Genomic DNA, 18,825 nt, shown 5'->3' with positions numbered 1-18,825 from the left:
GCAGGATCTCTCTGTACTATGATTGCAGCTTGTGGGTCTATAATTATTTCAAAATATAAAGTTAGAAACAAATCCCTCTGCTGAAGAAAAGATTCCAGCTACTAATTAAACATACTTAGGAAGCAATTTAGTCAAAGACTGGTATCCTTTCAGGAGGCAGGCCTTTAAGACAGAAACACAGAAGATTCTTGATTTAGCATATGCTTAAGTATCTGGTTCTGCAAGTCTCACACTGCGTAACTTAAAGCGATTACTGTTTCTGTGGCTTCTATTAAAGTAGTAGAATCAGGAAATTTTAGAGTGAGTGGTGATCTTACAGAGAATGTAGGTCAGACTTTCAGGTTACACCTCTGGGTTTTGGTATCCTCATTTGTAATAGGAGGGCCTTGTCCTAGATTCTTTGTTAGTTAGCATCCTGCATAGTTCTAAATTTTAGAACCCACCACTTTACAATAGAAACTACAGAAACTTTAAGGGCGAACTGATAAATTCTGCCTCGATATTTATTGCATGACACAAATGTCTCCATTTATGTCGACTGCCAATGTGGATCCACAAGCAATCTATTTATTTAACGCTATCTCCCATATTGTAAACACTTGGAGAGTAAATTACCAGGGCTCTACCACTTAGCTAAATTTGAGAATTTTCCAAGAGAGGATTGGGGCAGTTTTCTTGAAGATGATATACCATTACATAGTCCTTGTACCAAATGTATGGCTTTTATCCATTTGAAAGGGGAGGTTGACTTGGGTCAGTGTCTTCCAGTCTGGATCCCCTGACAGCTCATCAAATCCACTAAATTAATCCCGGGGAAACACGTGGCCCATAAAACACAAAAACTCTGTTAAGTTTTAAAAGTAGCCATTGTCATTTGGGAATAAATGAAGGTAATCTCTCGACAACCAAGACAGTTTAGGCTTACTCATGTTACCCCTTTTCTTCCTGGAATGCTAAAAACTGATTTCCTTGGGGAAACTGAGCCCACTGTAAAACCAGGCTCAGAAGCCCCCAGGGCTGCATCACCTGGTGACGGTATGCGCATGCAACAAAAGGATCTCAATTTAACAGCAATTACACTTTGTCTTGTGGTACTGATTTCCCCTAAGTCTGTAACGATTTAAGTCATAGTCTTACAAAAACAAAACAAACACAGGACCAGTACCTCACAGCATTAGTGTCATCATTTATTAACAAAAGGAACCCATAGGGTTCAAACCAGAATACAAAATACAATCTTCATTTTTTTTTTTTCCTGTGGGTTAAACTGTTACATTTTTAATAATAAAAATAAAAAAGCTTTCATAGTTAACTTATCAAAAACAAAATCCCTGCCTATTGAGAGTTTCTTATTGTGCAAAAGAAAAACATAAAAATTAAAGTTCTGCCCATGGAAGGATTTTGTGGGCCAAAAGATACACATTTTCAATTTCAAAAATTTTTGCATCAAAAAGAAAATTCTAAGGCCACAGTTTCTTTGCAAACTAAACAACAGAATAACAAGCAAATAGCAGCTAAATTTTTATCTTCATTCCCAAGAATTCTGTTGCAATGTAGAATTTTCTAACATTCGTAGAATAATTTCTTGATTATAAAACGGTATGCAGTTTCAACCTACTGCTTAAGGTCAGATATACTGATACCAATTTGATAAGGCAAATCATACCTTTTAGCTACTCTTTTAAGTGCTACAAAATGAGCTTTGCTTTAATTTTGTTAGCACATTTCACGATGTCTCTGTTACAGGTGATAAAACATCCTAGTGAAGGATTCCACTGAGTAGTTGGAAGTCAACTACTTGGCTTTCTACATGGGGCCAAAACTAAACTTTCTTCCTTCATACCATTTTTCTTCGCTTCTTTCACTTTATTTTGGTATCATGGAGATGGACAATGTCTTGACAAGGCATATAAACTACAACTTAGAAGTCAAGAAACAGTTGAAGAGGATCTTTTTTTTTAGAGTAAGAACAACACTGTTCAGATAACACTTAAAGACACATACCTCTTTAAAAATACACAAAGACAAAGCAAAAAAAAAAAGCACTAAAAACCAAAGTAGGGAATAAAGTTCTGTGACAATTTCAGTACCACAATTATTGGTGTAACAGTTTTGCACTGTGATTTTAAATAGTGGCTTACAATGAAAAAAATTGCTTAAGATGCTTACGTGATTAGAGAGAGGTATGTCCAGAAGGGGGAGAAGGATACATTTACCTAATGCATGTAGAAAAAAATCCCTGATCAGATGGCCAACTAACTTCTAAATACAAAACTTAGCCTTAGAACAGCTTTGATACTTGTGACTGAATATACTGATTGAAAGAAAAGTTATTCACTCTGGTGAATGAAGTACGGCATTCTGCATGGGAAGCACCAGGGTTTCTAGGTTGAACCCGTAGGACATGGAGAAAACCAAAGTACTCGGCTAGTCCAAAACCTCTATCGTGGAAATCCCTCCCTCCTTTCTACTGAGGGTCCAGGAATGCTCTCAGCTCGTGAAACCAACAGATGAAAGGAAAAGCAAGGGACCATGCGACCACGAACAGAAGGGGAGAGGGGAAAAGTCAAAACATTGCTCAGACTTCTAGCAGCAACACAATCTTGTTGGTCGGAATATCCTGAGGTTAAATGATAATAAAAATATTGCACCAAAACAATAAAGGAAAAAAATCACAGTTTAAATAGAATTACTAAAGAATTGAAATGGGAATAATAATACACGGTGCAGTGACTGCCATCAGTAGACTAAGGTCTCTTCTTGGCAGGAATTCAGTTTGTCCTTTTTAAAAACCATGGTTGTTTGTACCCTCTTTTGATTTTGCATTTATTTTGAAATACCCTTTGGTAGGCATATATTAACTTTCATCTAACGCTAGCCTTATAGATTTTTCCCTTGGTCCACCTGCAGATTTAGTGATAGGTCAGAGGAGATTGCTACTGCCAATTAGCAGAAACTCTATACAAGGCTTATCAGGCCTCGAGTTTTCAAAGGATTCTGATAAACCCACTAGAGGTAGGTTAAGAAAGGCTTTTTGTTGTTTTTTTTGTATTTTTTTTCTGTGTAGTTATCAAGGCAGCCTGAGGATGCAACTTTTTTTTTTTTTCTTCCCTTTCTTTTTCTACTGTCATCCTAGGTAAATAAGACACAGGGAAAATCAAACACATACCCTAACAAAGTACTTAAATGGGGTAAGAAGTATAGCCTTCAACCGAATGTGTTCTCATACTGACACGCCTTGCAAGGAACTCTTTTCTTGGTTTCGTAATACTGCAGAGCCAATTTATACAGTGGAACTGTGTTACTTCGTTAGGACCTCATTGAAAGGTTCTTTCGAGGACTTCAGTCCTATGGGACACGGTAAGAAACCACGAAGCCCCTCACACTTGGTATCTAGGGTGGGCCTCTCCTATTCGCGCACGCCTCCATGCTGCTGCCATCTTCAAAATCAAGGCTCCCAATGAGTCTACATTTCCTTAAAGCTCAGGGTAACTTCTTTTCCACCTTGAGAAACCTCTGTAAAGTGACACAGAGCATTTCCACTCTCCACACAGCGTCTGTTCTCTGCGGTCAAGCACGCAGGCACCCCCTTCACTTACTCTATCACCATCAGGACTTCCGGGACATTCTTCTCACGTGACTTTTCACATCTGCTTCACTGGATTACTTAAAGGGGACGCACGACGGTATCATCAACTTGTGCAATGATCCCGTCGGCCCACTGGGAAATTCACATATTCTTTAATTTCTATCACCTTTGATCTGGATGTTCACTTATGTTCTTACACGCCTTTCTCTCCCTCTTTTCCAAAAAGGCAGGGGGAAGGAACCGTTTTCTAAATTGATGATGAACACAGTGATTTCTGACATTTGTTCAGAGAATGAAGGAAACGGGCTGGGTCTCTTCTACATCAGGAGGATGTGGATCAACCTGCAAAAAAAGAGCAGACCAGGATTACTATTCCAGCACCCTATAAATAATCTTAGTATCTATTTCTAATTATATGGTGGTTAGAAGCCAAGTTGCTATGAGCCTATTAATAAGAAGTCCCAGTGGGTCACTTAAGTGCTCTGTACTCCATGGCCACATAAAACAATTTAAAGGCGATCCATGGTACTCTAAGGGCATGCTATCATTTACAAGGAAAATATTACAAAAGGAGGTAATCCAATCAGTGCCAGTTTATCATCACCAGAAAAAATTTTTAAATCTGTATCCCCTACTACTTAGGAATCAGCAACAGATACTTACAAAGGATTATTTCCAGGCGGCAACCTAAAAGTCTTATTTTTTTTCGTTTTGCTTACCTCTGAATAGAGAGGCGGAGGCTGAAACCGGAATTCCTGTATGCAGGCGAACATAGGACAGCATGCTTCCCCCTCACAGTTAGGGGGCTGAGGGTAAGGAGGCACGTGTCTAGAGAATTCCTCCTCTGACACCACGTCTGCGTAATTTGGTGGTGCTGTGACAAAAACAGAATTGGGTCTCAGAAGTCCACGCGAAAATTCATTACATTCTTCTGAACTCTTACCAAAATAAGAAATTTAGCTAAATTTGAAAACAATGTTTTTCTCTCCCCCCCTCTAATGAGCAAGTTTTTGTGCCCATCGTGACAGAACATACTTAATCGATCCTTCTCTTGTGAAATCACTACTAACAGTTATTGCACTCTCCTCTTTTGAGATGGAGACTTCCTTCTGGCTCTGCAGCCAGCAGCTCTGTGTCCCGGCTAAGCCAGGCTCCCAAAGTCCCTGCCAGGAAGGCGGTGTTATGATTTCCAGGGCTCAGAAGAGTCAGGATAGCTGCGGAGGCGGGAGTCCTCGGCATCTGAGCACCTGCTGTCTTACGCTGCCCTCAGGTACCCTACATGTGAAACTCCTCGCGGAGGGAACCTCCACGCCTCGTACCTTCGGGCTGCTCTGGCAGGGTCAGCGTCAGCCAGCTCAGATCCATACTGAACTGGCTGGCAATGCTGGAGTTTCTGCTGCCAAAACCATGGTATGGAATCGTGCCAATCACTAAGGGCAGCTCGAGCATCAATTTTTTAGCACCAGGAATGTGAATGTACACCTAATATGTCAAAAAAAGAAAAGAAAAAAAGAAAGAGAGAGAGAAAAAGGCAAAAATATAAATAAAACCTCCAATTTATTTTTTCACAGAAACAAGTGTCTTTGTTGCCTACCACCACTTCTCCAATAGAACTGTAAAGGATCCTGACCAAATAAAATGAAGAGCAAACCAAATGAAGAGCCCAGGAAATACACTGAATGCTCTGTGATGGGGACCTGTAGCCTTAACATACCTCACTGTAAGCAAGCATGGCTTACATAATAATGATAAAAAATGAAGTCTATGTTTTCAATATAACAAACACCCCTTAACTGCATGTTAGTTAATTCAATTCCTTAGGGGGACAGTTTTTGATTAAGAACAAAGGCCAATCTTCATCATTCTATGGTCTGCCATAATGCTGACATACAAGGACATTGTCCCAGGAATTAAACGTACATCTTCGTGGTAACATGGCATGGTTATTACTCCATTCTACATATTTTTCATTTTAAGAAGATCTCCGCTTACAGCTAAGGAATAGTCTATTCTGATAATGCAGCAATCCAGGATGGACGGGGTAACAGGTGGGATTTTGAGAGTCTTCCCATTCCACGTGTCAGTGCCCCCAGATGCAATGTGGTTTCCCCGTACGTTGGCAACCATGTGCCGGACGGTCTTTGTTCTCCCACTCGCCAAATACGTCTGGGTTTGGAAAATAGCAGCTTTGGGAACAATCAGCCGAGAGGAACAATTCTCTATCTCTGCATAGATTGGAATAGCTTCTCCTAAAAAGAGAACAAAAACACCTTCAGAGACTTTTCAGAAAGTTCTCACCACGGTGGAAGAGAGCCGCGAACCAATTAAAGCAAAAGTCGCCTTGTGACTTTAACAAATTGAGAGCCTTTGATGGAAAACTTGCATTGTGAATCTGTGTCAGAGATCTGAGAATTCACTGCAGGTCACGGTAGATACTGGCTTCTTTTTTTTTTTTTTTTTAAGATTTTTTATTTATTTGACAGAGAGAGAGACAGCTAGAGAGGGAACACAAGCAGGGGGAGTGGGAGAGGGAGAAGCAGGCTTCCCGCCGAGCAGGGAGCCCGATGTGGGGCTCGATCCCAGGACCCTGGGATCATGACCTGAGCCGAAGGCAGACGCTTAACGACTGAGCCACCCAGACGCCCCGGTAGATACTGGCTTCTAATTACGGCATTATTTGCTTTTCTAATGTAGCAATATTAGGTTGCCAGTTCTAAACATATGTAAATAACAAGTATCTATAAAAATTAAAATAATACATACAAATAAATGGCCCAGTACTACGTTAAGTACAAAAGATCACTAACAAACTCATTAATGCCCATCAAATTAAAATCTGCCCAACAAGAGAACAAAAACATCGCTTTTAAGGAGCCGATGTGAAGGCATAAATGAAACGGATGGAGCAGACGACTTTTCCATCCGCATTACATGCCCACCGTTCCACCATCTGTACCACATTCATTTCCAATGAGCCGGAACCCTGGAGTGGGGGCCAAACCCACTGGATGGAATCAGAGCCTTCACAAACGGTTGCTCCAATATCAATCTGACTGTTCAGGCTGTTCATGTTCTACACTCTCACCCCCTATGTTTGGGTACATATCCCCAGCACAGGGTCAGAATGCTTGACGTGGTTTCCTGCTGCAATAGCGTTTTTTTTTATTTTTTTTTAAGATTTTATTTATTCTTTTGACAGAGAGAGACACAGCGAGAGAGGGAACACAAGCCGGGGGAGTGGGAGAGGGAGAAGCAGGCTTCCCGCTGAGCAGGGAGCCCGATGTGGGACTCGATCCCAGGACCCTGGGATCATGACCTGAGCCGAAGGCAGACGCCTAATGACTGAGCCACCCAGGCGCCCCGTGAAATAGTGCTCTTCTGAGCAACGCTGCTCCTGACATTCTTTGGCAACATCAAGTAAAATGCTGGCATTTTCCCCACTTTCCCAGTTCTAGCCTTTGTTACTAAAGTGAAAGGACCGAAGTCAGAAACACCAGAAGTTTTACTGGAATCTACTCATCCACTCAAAAATACTTACATATCCATTATTTATATGAAAAACATATTATCCACATTTTAAAACAGTATGTACCTCATGAATTACAAAAGACACTATTTAAAATCACTTAAAAGTAGCTAATAAAATGCATGACTCCTCCATTTGGACTTTCAAACATTTTGCTTACCATTACAGTATCCTTTTCTTTCAATTTTGGCACTCAGTGAGACAGGACCAGACGTGAAAAACCAACAGCCAACCATTTTCTCTTGAGTTTTCAATACAGGGGTCTTGAAAATTTCAAGAAATAACATGACTTTAATTAAACCAGTAGAAAACTCAGAGAACTTAAAATTACATCATTCTTTATTAAACAGTTGTGAAGAAATGTCTTTCGGAAAACAAATCAACTTTTTATCCTCATGTGACATATTAGGCAAAATACTTGCTGAAATATAAAGCATTGAAAAAACAAGTCATTCTCTTTTAGGAAAACGAAGATGAATTGTCAGACTCAAATTAGGTGACACCATCCTATTTTATCCTATAATAATTTTATTTCTGGGAAACGATATACATTCCCTTAAGGTAATAATAAAAAATTACAGTAGTAACTAGTAAAGTGAAAGAGATGTTTTTCTTTCTTTTAAAGACTTTACGTGCAGATTAGGTTAAAAAAAGAAATGGTATAAAAATCAATAATCAAAATCTTCTATTTGTTTTGGCATCTAAAATATAGAAGAAGCAAATAGCCTTTTTTTCCTGAATTCAAAAATGCATGATTAGGCAGAAATTTCAAGTGCCCTCAAGTGAGACTGGTTATGGGTTCTGCGTGATGGCAGCACAACGCACCCAATGCAATGGATCCACAAGGTTACCGAACAGACCACCCCACCTTTTCTCCTACGGCATCAAGAGAAAGGGCACAAGACTTAAAATGCTCAGTTTAAAGGACGCACAAACCAAAAGCTCATAGTAAAACCCAAAGCTGCAATAGTTTTTTACTTATAAAAAGAACATTAAAGGATTAATAGTTTTTCTTTTTGGCAAAAAAATAAAATCTCCTTAAATCATTTGCCACAATGGCCCACAAATAGCTTAGAAATAGCCAACTTCCCAATTCTAAGTAGTTTTTAAAAGTACAAGACAGTATTGTCAATTTGCAAAAACAAAACAAAACAAAAAGACAAAAAAACCAAAAAAACCCAAGGTGTGAAGTGGACGGTAACTTCCGGCCGTAACAGCAGCTTTCAGCCTGCTCGGCTGGGTGCGGGCTGTTCTAGGATTTTGGTCACAAGGGGTCCTGCAGCCAGAGCATAATTATTATACTGTCACCCTCCAAAAGTGAACGTTAGAGAGAAGTCCATTCCATTTTCCATTGAAAATAGGGTGAAATACCTTTTAGCTCCTGTTTTTTCCCCTTATCTTTAAAAACATTGGCCAGAAAAAGAAATCCCCCAATACTAAACATACATCTTTGGAACACCCGTATCATGATGGAAAGTTCAAATTATCCCAGTATTTTCTATGAAGTAAAAAAATCATTCATTCATATTTAAATGAAGAACCATTAGGTCCTCACAGCTATCATGAAAGTACAAGGTATAATTTTATATTATTTTGATAATATGGGTTTAGATAAAAGAATCTAGCTCATTAGCTCCCATCCTGCCTACTCTGTTGTTACTTATAGCCTAATCTTTCTTATCAGCCTACAGTATTTCTGGTGATTATTAGAAGTTCAATGCTTTAATGTGGCCAAATCTGTCATAAGGAAATGATAAGAGAAAGGCTCTCCACGGCAGCTGCACGCACTTACTTAATGTTAGAAAATGACATGCAAAATGCAAGGATACATAGCATAATGGCCTGAGCCTCAATAACAGGCTGAGCATGATTAATACTCTTCCGTAATTACTGTTCCTCAACCTGCTATTATTGAAGAGTTTAGAATACCACAGCCCCGTGAATGTGGCCGCTCTGGTAAAAGTAACCACTCTCTGTGTGCGCATTATTATTATTAAGCCTTATTAATGCATTTCAAGCCTGTATAACTTTTTGGCAAAAGCAGCCCTGAACAATGGAGACATAATCAATAGTATTAACACAGACAATTTGTAATCTGCCCAACCTAGAATCACACATTTATAGTGAAGGCCCATGGGTTATAAGATTGTATCAGAAAGTGACAGGACAGACTAGCACCACGCTGGATCAGTGCATACAGCACTCCTGAAGGGAAGGAGGAAGGGAGGGGAGGAGAAAAAGGAGGAGGAAGAACTTACTAATAATGCTGGTGTGTTGACATCAATGTGACTAATCACCTGAAGCTCCCGCTTCACACTCTGATCGGGTACCTTGGGTCGTTCCAAAACTGCCCTCACACAGTACTGAATACTTCCATATTTCCCGGTGAACGAGGTTACTAAAGGTCTGAAACGAACCAAAGAGGTTAATTGAGAAGTTCATCTTTCAGTGAAACGCCACTGGAAAAAAAAACAAAAAGCCTTAAAGTGTTGGTTTGGGTTAAACAAAATAAAAAGAATGTGAACAGGGTATCTATTGAGGGGCTATTCAAGATCAACGGGCATAACTGAGTCTCAGAAGATACCTGGTACCCTCACCTCGGGAAAGACATATTGCCGAGAAAGGAAATCACAAAAGTAGTATCGTTTCACTTACTCAGATGGAAGTTGAAAGCTAAATGGAAATTCATGTTTTCCAGGCTCTAATAAGAGGATGCCTTCACCTAAAAAAAGAAAATACATTTTAACTAAGGTCATATTAGATCAAGAATTTTCACAACGTAATCCTATTTTTTTAAAAAAAGGAGATTTCCCTGGCTATAGCATCCAGGATACTCCAGAAAGTACATTAATCTCTAAGATTTAGAGAATTAGAATTTGAATCAGTTTCTATCAAGTTTCATCGATTTCAAACCATATATACACATACAGTTTCTATCTTTAAAAAGACCAATCACGCAAGTAATTACCATAAAGTGTCAGAGCCCAGAGTTCTCATGTACATATACACGTGCACACACGCACATGTATGTGTATGCACACGCACGTCCATGTACACACACACATCTGTTCGCCCCACTCATAAACTAGCACAAGTGTCCCAGCATTGTATTATAAACACACACCAATGCTATTACACTAACATCATAGTATACTATTATACTAATATGACATACCGACATTAAATTGGATTTAAAACTGATTTAGCAAAAAATCGATCTATTTTGGGTATACCATAAAAATCACATTCTTTATTCCTTGGGCAAAAATGGAAAAAGGTGACAGATTTCCTTGGAATAGTGTGAAGACGGAGTATAATAATACCAAACAGCCAAACTAACAGGACAACTTACGAGGTTAAGAGTCATGCATGTACACTTAAGCTCTACCCATTAATAGGTGGCTCGTTAATTGGTGGTTAAGTCAGGATATGGAGCGGGGTCTGCCTAGCACAGCCACGACTCCTCCCTCCTGCTCTGGGTTCTGGGTCAGCCAGCTCGGTTTTATCCCCCATAGAGGCCGAGATGCAGGGTGCAGATGGACCGTGTGAGGCCAGGGGCGCTGCTGGAGCTCCCATGAACACACACACAACTGGCATCATTCAGATCCAAAGTCAACTCCAGGGCTGTCATGTGGCTTAGACAGCTCTGCAGAGATGCTTAGAAACTTCCCCTTCACTTTATGCTCTTCGATTCAAGTTCAGAACTAAACCCCCTCATCAAGGGTGGCACGATTCAGATGAAGGAAGTGCAGCACAGATGAGAACTTTCTTCAAGATTTGCCTGGTCAGTTGATACTAAAAACAGAGATTTCTACTGTATCCATTCATTAAAAAAAAAAAAGAGAGAGAGAGACATTTAAAGGGCTAGTAAAATGGAATATTTTTTCACTTACTAGAAACAAGTTAACATTTCAACCTGTCCTTTCAGAAAACAAGAATGCATTATTGGCCCATTTAGTCTTCTGAATCTATCCCCAATTTTCAGCGTGTAATATATTAGGGGGAAAAATGACTGAAGGTCATTCAAATATAAATACAACACAGGTGGGTGACTTGGAGGCGAAGTGAACAAGTGACGGGGACAAGAGGCCACCGTGATGGAGGCAGTCCGAGGGCTCAGGTGTGCCCAGAGCTGCCCTCCCGTAAGACTCAGCACTTAAGCCGTGCTATCAAGTAAAAGGCTCAAGGCACTCCCAATGCTTCTGAGAGAGCTGGACTAAAGTTCTAAATTGTAATCCTTAGACTACTGAATAGGACAGTCTGTGTACTTTACAATGTTTAAAAATGTGGATTTCATGTGAGTTCAAACCGTACAGTGCTTAGACGTCAGGCCCCATGGATACAAAGATGAGTAACGTCAATCCTCAGATAGACCATGGGGGGGGGGGGCTACAGACACACGCATGCAAGTAATGAGCACAGAGTGCGGGAGCCCGTGGAGGGGATGGCGCCTGCTCTGGACCTGAGGGCCAGCACGGAGATGTGGAGGAGGGGGTTTGAGAGGAAGGGAACGGCATGAGGCTGGGCACGGTGGGCATGTGTGGGGAACAGTTACTAGGGATACTGAGAGAGAGAAAGTTCTCTCATCACAGAGAACACAAATGAACATAGGAACTAGAACATTTAAAACAAGGCTTTCAATCCCCTCCACACATTAACAGAAACACAAATGGAGAAAGTTGATCAACAGAGGTTACAGCATTTGGAACCAACTCTTAGTTTTCTTCCTGTCTCTTATGATTATCTTTTTGTTAAAAGTTTAACAAGCTGAATCATGTGCCCATTTCTGCTTCTGTTCTCATGGCTCAGTACTTCTGCCTTATACACTGAGGACTACGAAATCACAGAGAGGTGTTCCATTCACTGATGGTCTTACAGCCCAAGCTCCTCATTCAGGGCACTCGCGAGGGGTGGGAGCTAAGAACATCATTACAGAGTCAGAGACTTGGGCTCAGGAAGGTTGAGGGACTCCCACAAGGTCATACCGCTGGTGGGTACCAAGTGAAACTAACTCTCTTCTGTCTTATCTTTCTACCACAACTCCTCAATAATTAAACAAAAAGTGAAGAAAATCACAAAGATAGCAAGTAGATTAGATTAACGGTACCAAACAATTATCTGGGGGGAGATTTCCTGAAAAGAAATGTCCTAGACACATTTCCCCCCAAAATCTAGATTTCTAAAAATCTCTTCAGGTGATCAAAATTCAGCTAGGTTTTGGAAATAAATGACCCTGAAAATCTACGACTATGCAAAGTTGCTAACTTCTTTCAAGCTACAGATGTTAGGAGTGTTTTTTTTTTTTTTTCCTCAATGAGCTCACCTAAAACAAACTATGATTTTTATTTTTTTATTTTTTATTTTTTAAAAATTTTTATTTATTTATTTATTTTTATTTATTTATTTATTTTTGCGAGAGAGAGAATGAGAGAGAGCACGAGAGGGAGGAGGGTCAGAGGGAGGAGCAGACTCCCTGCTAAGCAGGGAGCCTGATGTGGGACTCGATCCCAGGACTCCAGGATCATGACCTGAGCCGAAGGCAGTCGCTTAACCAACTGAGCCACCCAGGCGCCCACAAACTATGATTTTTAAATAAAACATAATTTTTGCCAATATCTGGTATGATATCTTTTATTTTTTTATTTTTTTTAAAGATTTTATTTATTTATTTGAGAGAGAGAGAATGAGAGACAGAGAGCACGAGAGGGAGGAGGGTCAGAGGGAGAAGCAGACACCCTGCCGAGCAAGGAGCCCGATGCGGGACTCGATCCTGGGACTCCAGGATCATGACCTGAGCCGAAGGCAGTCGCTTAACCAACTGAGCCACCCAGGCGCCCCTGGTATGATATCTTTTAAAAACAAGCTAAAAATTTTCAGGTTGTCTAGGCTTAGACATTCTATTCCATCAGAATGAAAAAGCAAGATCTAACCTGTGATTCAAAACAGTATTTGTCAGACCAGATTTTACCAAAGCAATTTTTTATTACTAATCCCAGGTCCAACTGCTATTAATCTCACTTCTGTTTACTCAGTAGTTATAGGCACAGAGATAGAGAGAGTCCACAGTCCGGGTCAAAAACCACTTCTCTCTTCCACCACCCTTGACTCCAGTCAGCCATCTTGAAAATCTCGGTTGTCCCTGACCATTGGGGGAGGCATGTGTAGGCTGATCCTGGAAACCATACCAAGGAAAGGGTCACCCAACACACTGTACTTGTGAATCCAAAAAGGCTTTGGTTCCAAATATGTTTTTTTCCTCACTACAATACTTGGGATCACTGGATTCTCACATACCTTGAGGATTTAATGGTGAACAGTCTACTTCTCCAAAGTAGGAAAAGGCAAAATTGCACATGCTATTTATTTTGTACAAGACACAGAAAACATTAAAACATTGATATACTGCCTTTTACTCTTCAAGGGAGGGGAGTTTATACCATTATCTCCTTTTATAGATAAAAGCTGAAGCTGATGAGGCAGAAAGATAAAATAGTTTAAAGTAGCTTCCACCAGCTTCATGAAGAGCAAGACTCACTGTTCCTAGTATTTTCATGATTAAGAAAATCAATTTTTGCATATTTACTCTACATAATTATATAAAGTTTTATATTTATACACGTAGTATACATATAGATAAAACAGCTATGATGTAGGTTCCCACCTAAGCACTTGGAAAAACCTACACTATTAACTGGACTTCAGCAAGAGTGGACAAGAAGTGGGTAATCATTCCTGCAGAAACTTACAATGCCCAGATCCCACTGTCTCCAAAAGCCTACGGGGCAAGGGGCGGGGGGGGGGGGGGGGGGCGGGAGGGATGTTGCAAGGAAACAAAAAGAAGAAGACAAAAGAATATAGGGCAGAGGCAGAACTCTTGTTACTCTGCTCCCAGAAGAGGGAAAGTATGATAGTCAAGTATGATGGTCAACTCTAGAAACACTTCCTTTGAACCCCTACCGCTCACGAACTACTTCCCTTTTTCCAAGATCGAGGTTTTGCCAATTCATCGTGAAACAAGAACGACTGTCTACCTCCAGGATGGGAAGAAGGGGAGGCCCATAAAACACTGAGCAACACAGCATGGAAACCTCATCGACTGACTCCACTCTCCATCCCTCAGGCCAGAAGGGACAGGACCGAGATCCCCGGATCTTAGATTTCTGACTGCTCATCACAGGTTCCCATGGCAACGGTTCACTCCTGGAAGGTCCTGGGAGGCCCGGCGCTGGGCAGGCCCGAGCGAGCCAGAGGCGAGGAGCCAGGCAGACGTGCGCACTCACCTCGCGCGATCTCCCCGGTGCTCTGCAGTGGGGGGCACAGGCATTGTTACCCGCCCGCCACCGGCGACCAAACTGAGGCTCCGGCCACCCCGGAGGCGGGCCCCAGCCTCGGATCCCGCCCCCGCCCCCCTAGCCGGCGGGCGTCCGCAGACGCGCTCCCTCCCGGTTCCTGCCAGCCCCTCTTGCGGAGCCTCCCGCGGCCCGGCGGGGACTCCGGGGCCGTGGCCCTCGCTCACCGGCCGGGGGTTCGCGCAGGCTCAGGCGCACGTTCAGGTACTCCACCTCCGAGGCGGCGGCCGGGGCCGCGGCGCCAGGGCTCGGGCCCCAGGCGGCAGTGGCTCGGCCGTGGGCCTCCAGGCGCAGCGCGCGCAGGGCCACCGGCTCGGCCGCCTCCAGCAGCACGTGTCCCGCCACCGTCTCGCCGCTCGAGTAGCAGCCCTTGCGCTCATCCTCGAACACCAGACCCAGGCTCTTTACGCGGCCCTCGGAGCCCACGGCCGCCGCGGACCCCGCCTCGCCGCCCATCCCGCCGGGCGATGGGGCCGCGCCAGGGAGGTCGGCAGCTGCCCGGAGCCGGCGTGGCGAGCAGAACGGCGCCGCTGTCACGGGCGCCCACCGCACGCCGGGGGCCGCCGCGGCAGTTGTGCGGTGCCCGGTGGAGCCCTGGAGCGCCGTGGGGCCTATCGCTTTAACAAACCCAGGTGGGACTGGACAGGGGCCGGGACAGCCCACCCCCGGCGCGCGCCCATAGGCCGCTCTGAGCCCTGCCTCGTGCCGATTGGTTGTAAATGGCTACTGAGTCATTTCATAGGCGCTCCCACGCACCGGATGGCGCAGGTAGGCAGTGCGTGATCAGACAGTGGTGACCAATCGGGACACGCAGGCGTACACGTGCACAGGCCGCTTATTGGCTGGGGCAAGGCACAGTTTTCGGGCGCTGACCAATAGTGAGGCGGTGCGCCCATGTGGACAGATAGTGTGAAACAATATTTGTTAGGGAGGGGGCGGGACCGGGAATCTCCGGCTCGCAAAGTGTCAGCCGTTCCCATAGTTACGAACGGGGGCGGGGTTTCTGGCAGCGTGGGGACTGCAGAACCCACTGGGTTTGCACTGGTATATGAAGTTGTGATTGCAACTGGCTTGTATTTTTAATCTGCAGTACTCGTGGGGGAAATAGATACCCTGGAAAATGGAACTCAGCAATAATTCTCCTGTGAGTTTTTTGGGTGGAGGTGGGGCGGCTGCCTCGAAACTTTAATGGATAGCTTGGCAACTACTAACCTCCCGGTTCCCGAGCCCCGCCTCTCCGGGGTTTCGGAATTCCCAGCCTGAGAAAGAGCCGCTAACTGGAGGAATGAAGGCTGTGATTCTCAACCTGGTGCGACCCCCAAGGAGTTCTCCTGGACTCAGAGCCTTTCTAAGCTGGGAATAGCCCAGAACACTGATTCTTCCTGTTGTAAACAAGGTCGTGAATCAGGTTGTTTCAAAACAATATGTGCAACCCAAGTTTCTGTTCCACCGGAAAGGGTTTCCTGACTTCGTGTCATAGTCAAGGAAGACTTAACAGTTGCCTTGATGACTTGTTCTCCACGCCCATGGCTCCTTTTGCCTGTCCTCATTTTCATTTTGTTCTTTAATATTCCATTCCTTCTCTACTGTAATTTTTTTTTTTTTTTACCATCTAGCGTAGCTGACATTATTTGGCCATTTTCTAACCCTTTTAAGTTCTTCCCTTATTAAATTTCCACGTTTGTGAGCTGTTATCACAGATTGATCTCGTATTGAGATTTAAAACCTTTCCTGAAGTAGGTATTTCCTTTTTGTTGTTGTTGTTGTTGTTTTATTTTAAGGATCCCAAAGGACAGGTTACTTTGCTGCCTTCTCTGAGTTTAAATTATTAACGTGGAACTTTACTAAAGCTTTGCAACTTCGAAGTTTCTTTATCACTTCTGAAAGAAAGTGGAAAGGGCCACAAATCTCTGCATACAGTTCTGAAATAGCTGTTAGTTTCTCAGCACTTTATCTAGAAGAGTTCCCAACATGCTATTACTGGTCCACTTTTCTTTATAACACAACCACACGTTATATGCTTATTTGCATATCGTTTATCACTACCATCTGAAGCAAAGAACTTGTTCTCCTCATTGTTGTACCTGTGGTACCTAACACAGAGTTTAGGACACAGTCAGCACTCAATAATGTTGACTTGATTGAATGAAGGAATCCCAACCCATACAGTATTGCTTGGCTTTGCAATAAATGAATAGTACTCTGCCTCTTACTCTACTGTATCTTCATCCTCTCCAGGCAGATGTTCTCTGTCTCCCCACACCTTCCAAATTAAGTGGCTGAGAAAGGGGGAAAGCTAATGGCCCTAACCATGCCCAAAAGGCAGACTTGCACATATGGCAGGTGTTCTGTGCTGAGAAAGATCAGGCTCTCTTTGCTCATTTGTCAGCTAATGATACTTTGATTCCAGGTAGCAGAATGCATGGCCAAACATTGGCTTGAACAATAAGTATATTTCTTGTTTACTTAACCAGAAGTAAGTGCAATGGCAGGCGCTATCAGGGTTGGTTCATCAGGGTCTTCTTATCTTTCTCCCCTGCCATACTCAGTTCCCTTACTGGTGGCAGTGGTTATCACAGCTCTAAGTATCCCAAAGCAGAATTTAAAAAATAAAGCAAGGGAGTCCATGTTCACTTAAAAAAAAAAAAAAAAAAAAAGTGAATTTTTTTTTTTCTTCTCTTCCTCTCTCCTTTCAGAAAGAAAATACATTTCCTAGATGCCCCCAATAGACTTCTTACATGGTGTTGGCCAAAATGGACTCGTCTATGCACCTGTAGGTTATTAACTGGCAAAAAGAAATGAGATTTTTACAATTCGCTCAGACCAGTGATTTTTCTCTGGGGGCTAAATAAAATCGGAGCTCTGTTAGCAAATGGCTGTTGTGTGGTCAATCTAGAGCCATTCAACTGACGTTAAGTGGGCCTGGCCAAATTGCTATAGAGTAGAGCTGTGTCAGTCAAACCTTAAAAAAGTGGGTGAGGGGTGCTTGAGAATGCTAGATGATCTTTGCAGATTTTCTGTAAGTTTGAAATTATTCCAAAATAGCAACAGGGATTTTTTTTTTTTTCCCATAGTCTCCTGCTTGCAAGAACACTTGATCTGGGTTCTCTGACTAAAAGATAGGGGAGCCCGGTGATATTTTTGCTGCTTGTGGCTGCGTTGGATGTCTACACTGGAGTCATCCTTGGTTCCAAGCCAGGGGATGAAAGAAAACCTTCCAGAAAACTCACTCATGATGGTTTGCTTTTTAAGTTTTGACTTCCCTCCCCAAGCCACTTGCTATTGCCAGTGCTCAGCTACTTCTATTCTTTCTCCTTTTCTTCCTCCTTCCTCCTCCTCCTCCTTTTTATTTTCAAAGTTTTAGTTATAATCACTGGGGGAGAGGTGTTCTATTGTGTGACTTTATGTTTTCCAGCTCTAGAATTTATTTTTCCCGCTCCTTCAGATCTTAAAAAGGTAATTAAAATGCTGCGTAAGTTTCTCAGAGTCCATAGTCTCTCATGGTTCATCTCTCCCTCCAATTCCTCCCCCCTTCATTTTTCCCTTCCTCCTCCTAATGTCCTCCATGCTATTCCTTATGTTCCACAAATAGGTGAAACCATATGATAATTGACTTTCTCTGCTTGACTTATTTGACTTAGCATAATCTCCTCCAGGAGGGGGGTGGGGGAACGGGTTAGCCCGGTGATGGGTATTAAGGAGGGCACGTACTGCATGGAGCACTGGGTGTTATACGAAAACAATGGATCGTGGATCACCACATCAAAAACTAATGATGTATTGTATGGTGATTAACATAACATAGTAAAATAAAATTAAAAAAAAAGAAATAATAGACTCCTAAGAACAAAATGTGTTTTATTAAAGAAACTTTGTCCCAAAATAAAATAAAATAAAATGCTGCATAAGTACCAACACACATGCATTATCTTTTTGGAGAATGGACACATTCATCTTGCTTTTGCCTCACTATTTTTATCCAGCAACTTTAATTTGTGCTCACTCATTTAATTTGTGCTCACTTGATTTTTATTTGGAGGCTGGCTGATGTTTGAAACTCATTTGCTACCTGAATTGGAAATCAAGTTTACAAAGCACAGATCTCTAGGAAGAAGGTGAAGAATCGTACCATGCTGAACATTCACTGAACACCAGCCTAGGTGCTCAACATGTGTGATCCTGTTTAATCTCACAAAAATTCCTGTGAGGGGGCATTTCAGGATAGAGATCCAAGTTTACAGACAAAGAGCCAAGGTTCAGAAAGATGGGGTGCCTTGCTTCACATTCCATTTTCAGTAAGTGACAAGGCCAAGATCAGACAAGGCATTCTGTGTTCATAACGTTGCCCTTTAGTATCATGG

General features: G+C 42.5%; 1 protein-coding gene across 3 annotated transcripts; it reads right to left on the bottom strand.

Moving 5' to 3' along the window:
- Positions 1-1,166: 1,166 nt before the first annotated feature.
- ARRDC4 (arrestin domain containing 4) lies at positions 1,167-15,053 on the bottom strand. Of its 3 annotated transcripts, none has more exons than XM_045899485.2 (8): positions 14,632-15,053; positions 9,771-9,837; positions 9,374-9,521; positions 7,276-7,378; positions 5,582-5,838; positions 4,909-5,071; positions 4,309-4,463; positions 1,167-3,931 (listed from the first exon to the last, which is right to left on the bottom strand). In XM_045899485.2, the coding sequence occupies exons 1-8, from the start codon at positions 14,918-14,920 to the stop codon at positions 3,875-3,877; spliced, it is 1,239 nt and encodes a 412-aa protein (XP_045755441.1). In that variant the 5' UTR covers positions 14,921-15,053; the 3' UTR covers positions 1,167-3,874. The 3 variants fall into 3 exon arrangements, with proteins under 3 accessions (XP_045755441.1, XP_064426021.1, XP_064426022.1); XM_064569951.1 differs by having other exon boundaries at positions 5,705-5,838; XM_064569952.1 differs by lacking the exon at positions 14,632-15,053 and adding an exon at positions 14,396-14,598.
- Between the last annotated feature and the right edge of the window lie 3,772 nt (positions 15,054-18,825).

The sequence above is a fragment of the Mirounga angustirostris genome, unplaced genomic scaffold (genome assembly GCF_029215605.1).
Source record: "Mirounga angustirostris isolate CCGP_5_RB_7025 unplaced genomic scaffold, mMirAng1.0.hap1 SCAF_9, whole genome shotgun sequence".
NCBI lineage: Eukaryota > Metazoa > Chordata > Mammalia > Carnivora > Phocidae > Mirounga > Mirounga angustirostris.
This window is presented reverse-complemented; position numbering and strand designations above follow the sequence as displayed.

Excerpts from the sequence above, each read along its gene's own strand:
- ARRDC4 (XM_045899485.2), bottom strand. The coding sequence starts at position 14,920 with ATGGGCGGCGAGGCGGGGTCCGCGGCGGCCGTGGGCTCCGAGGGCCGC. Across the intron at positions 4,464-4,908 it reads CCTGCCAGAGCAGCCCGAAG|CACCACCAAATTACGCAGAC; the intron begins GTACGAGGCGTG and ends TTTTTGTCACAG. Across the intron at positions 3,932-4,308 it reads CTCCGCCTCTCTATTCAGAG|GTTGATCCACATCCTCCTGA; the intron begins GTAAGCAAAACG and ends CTTTTTTTGCAG.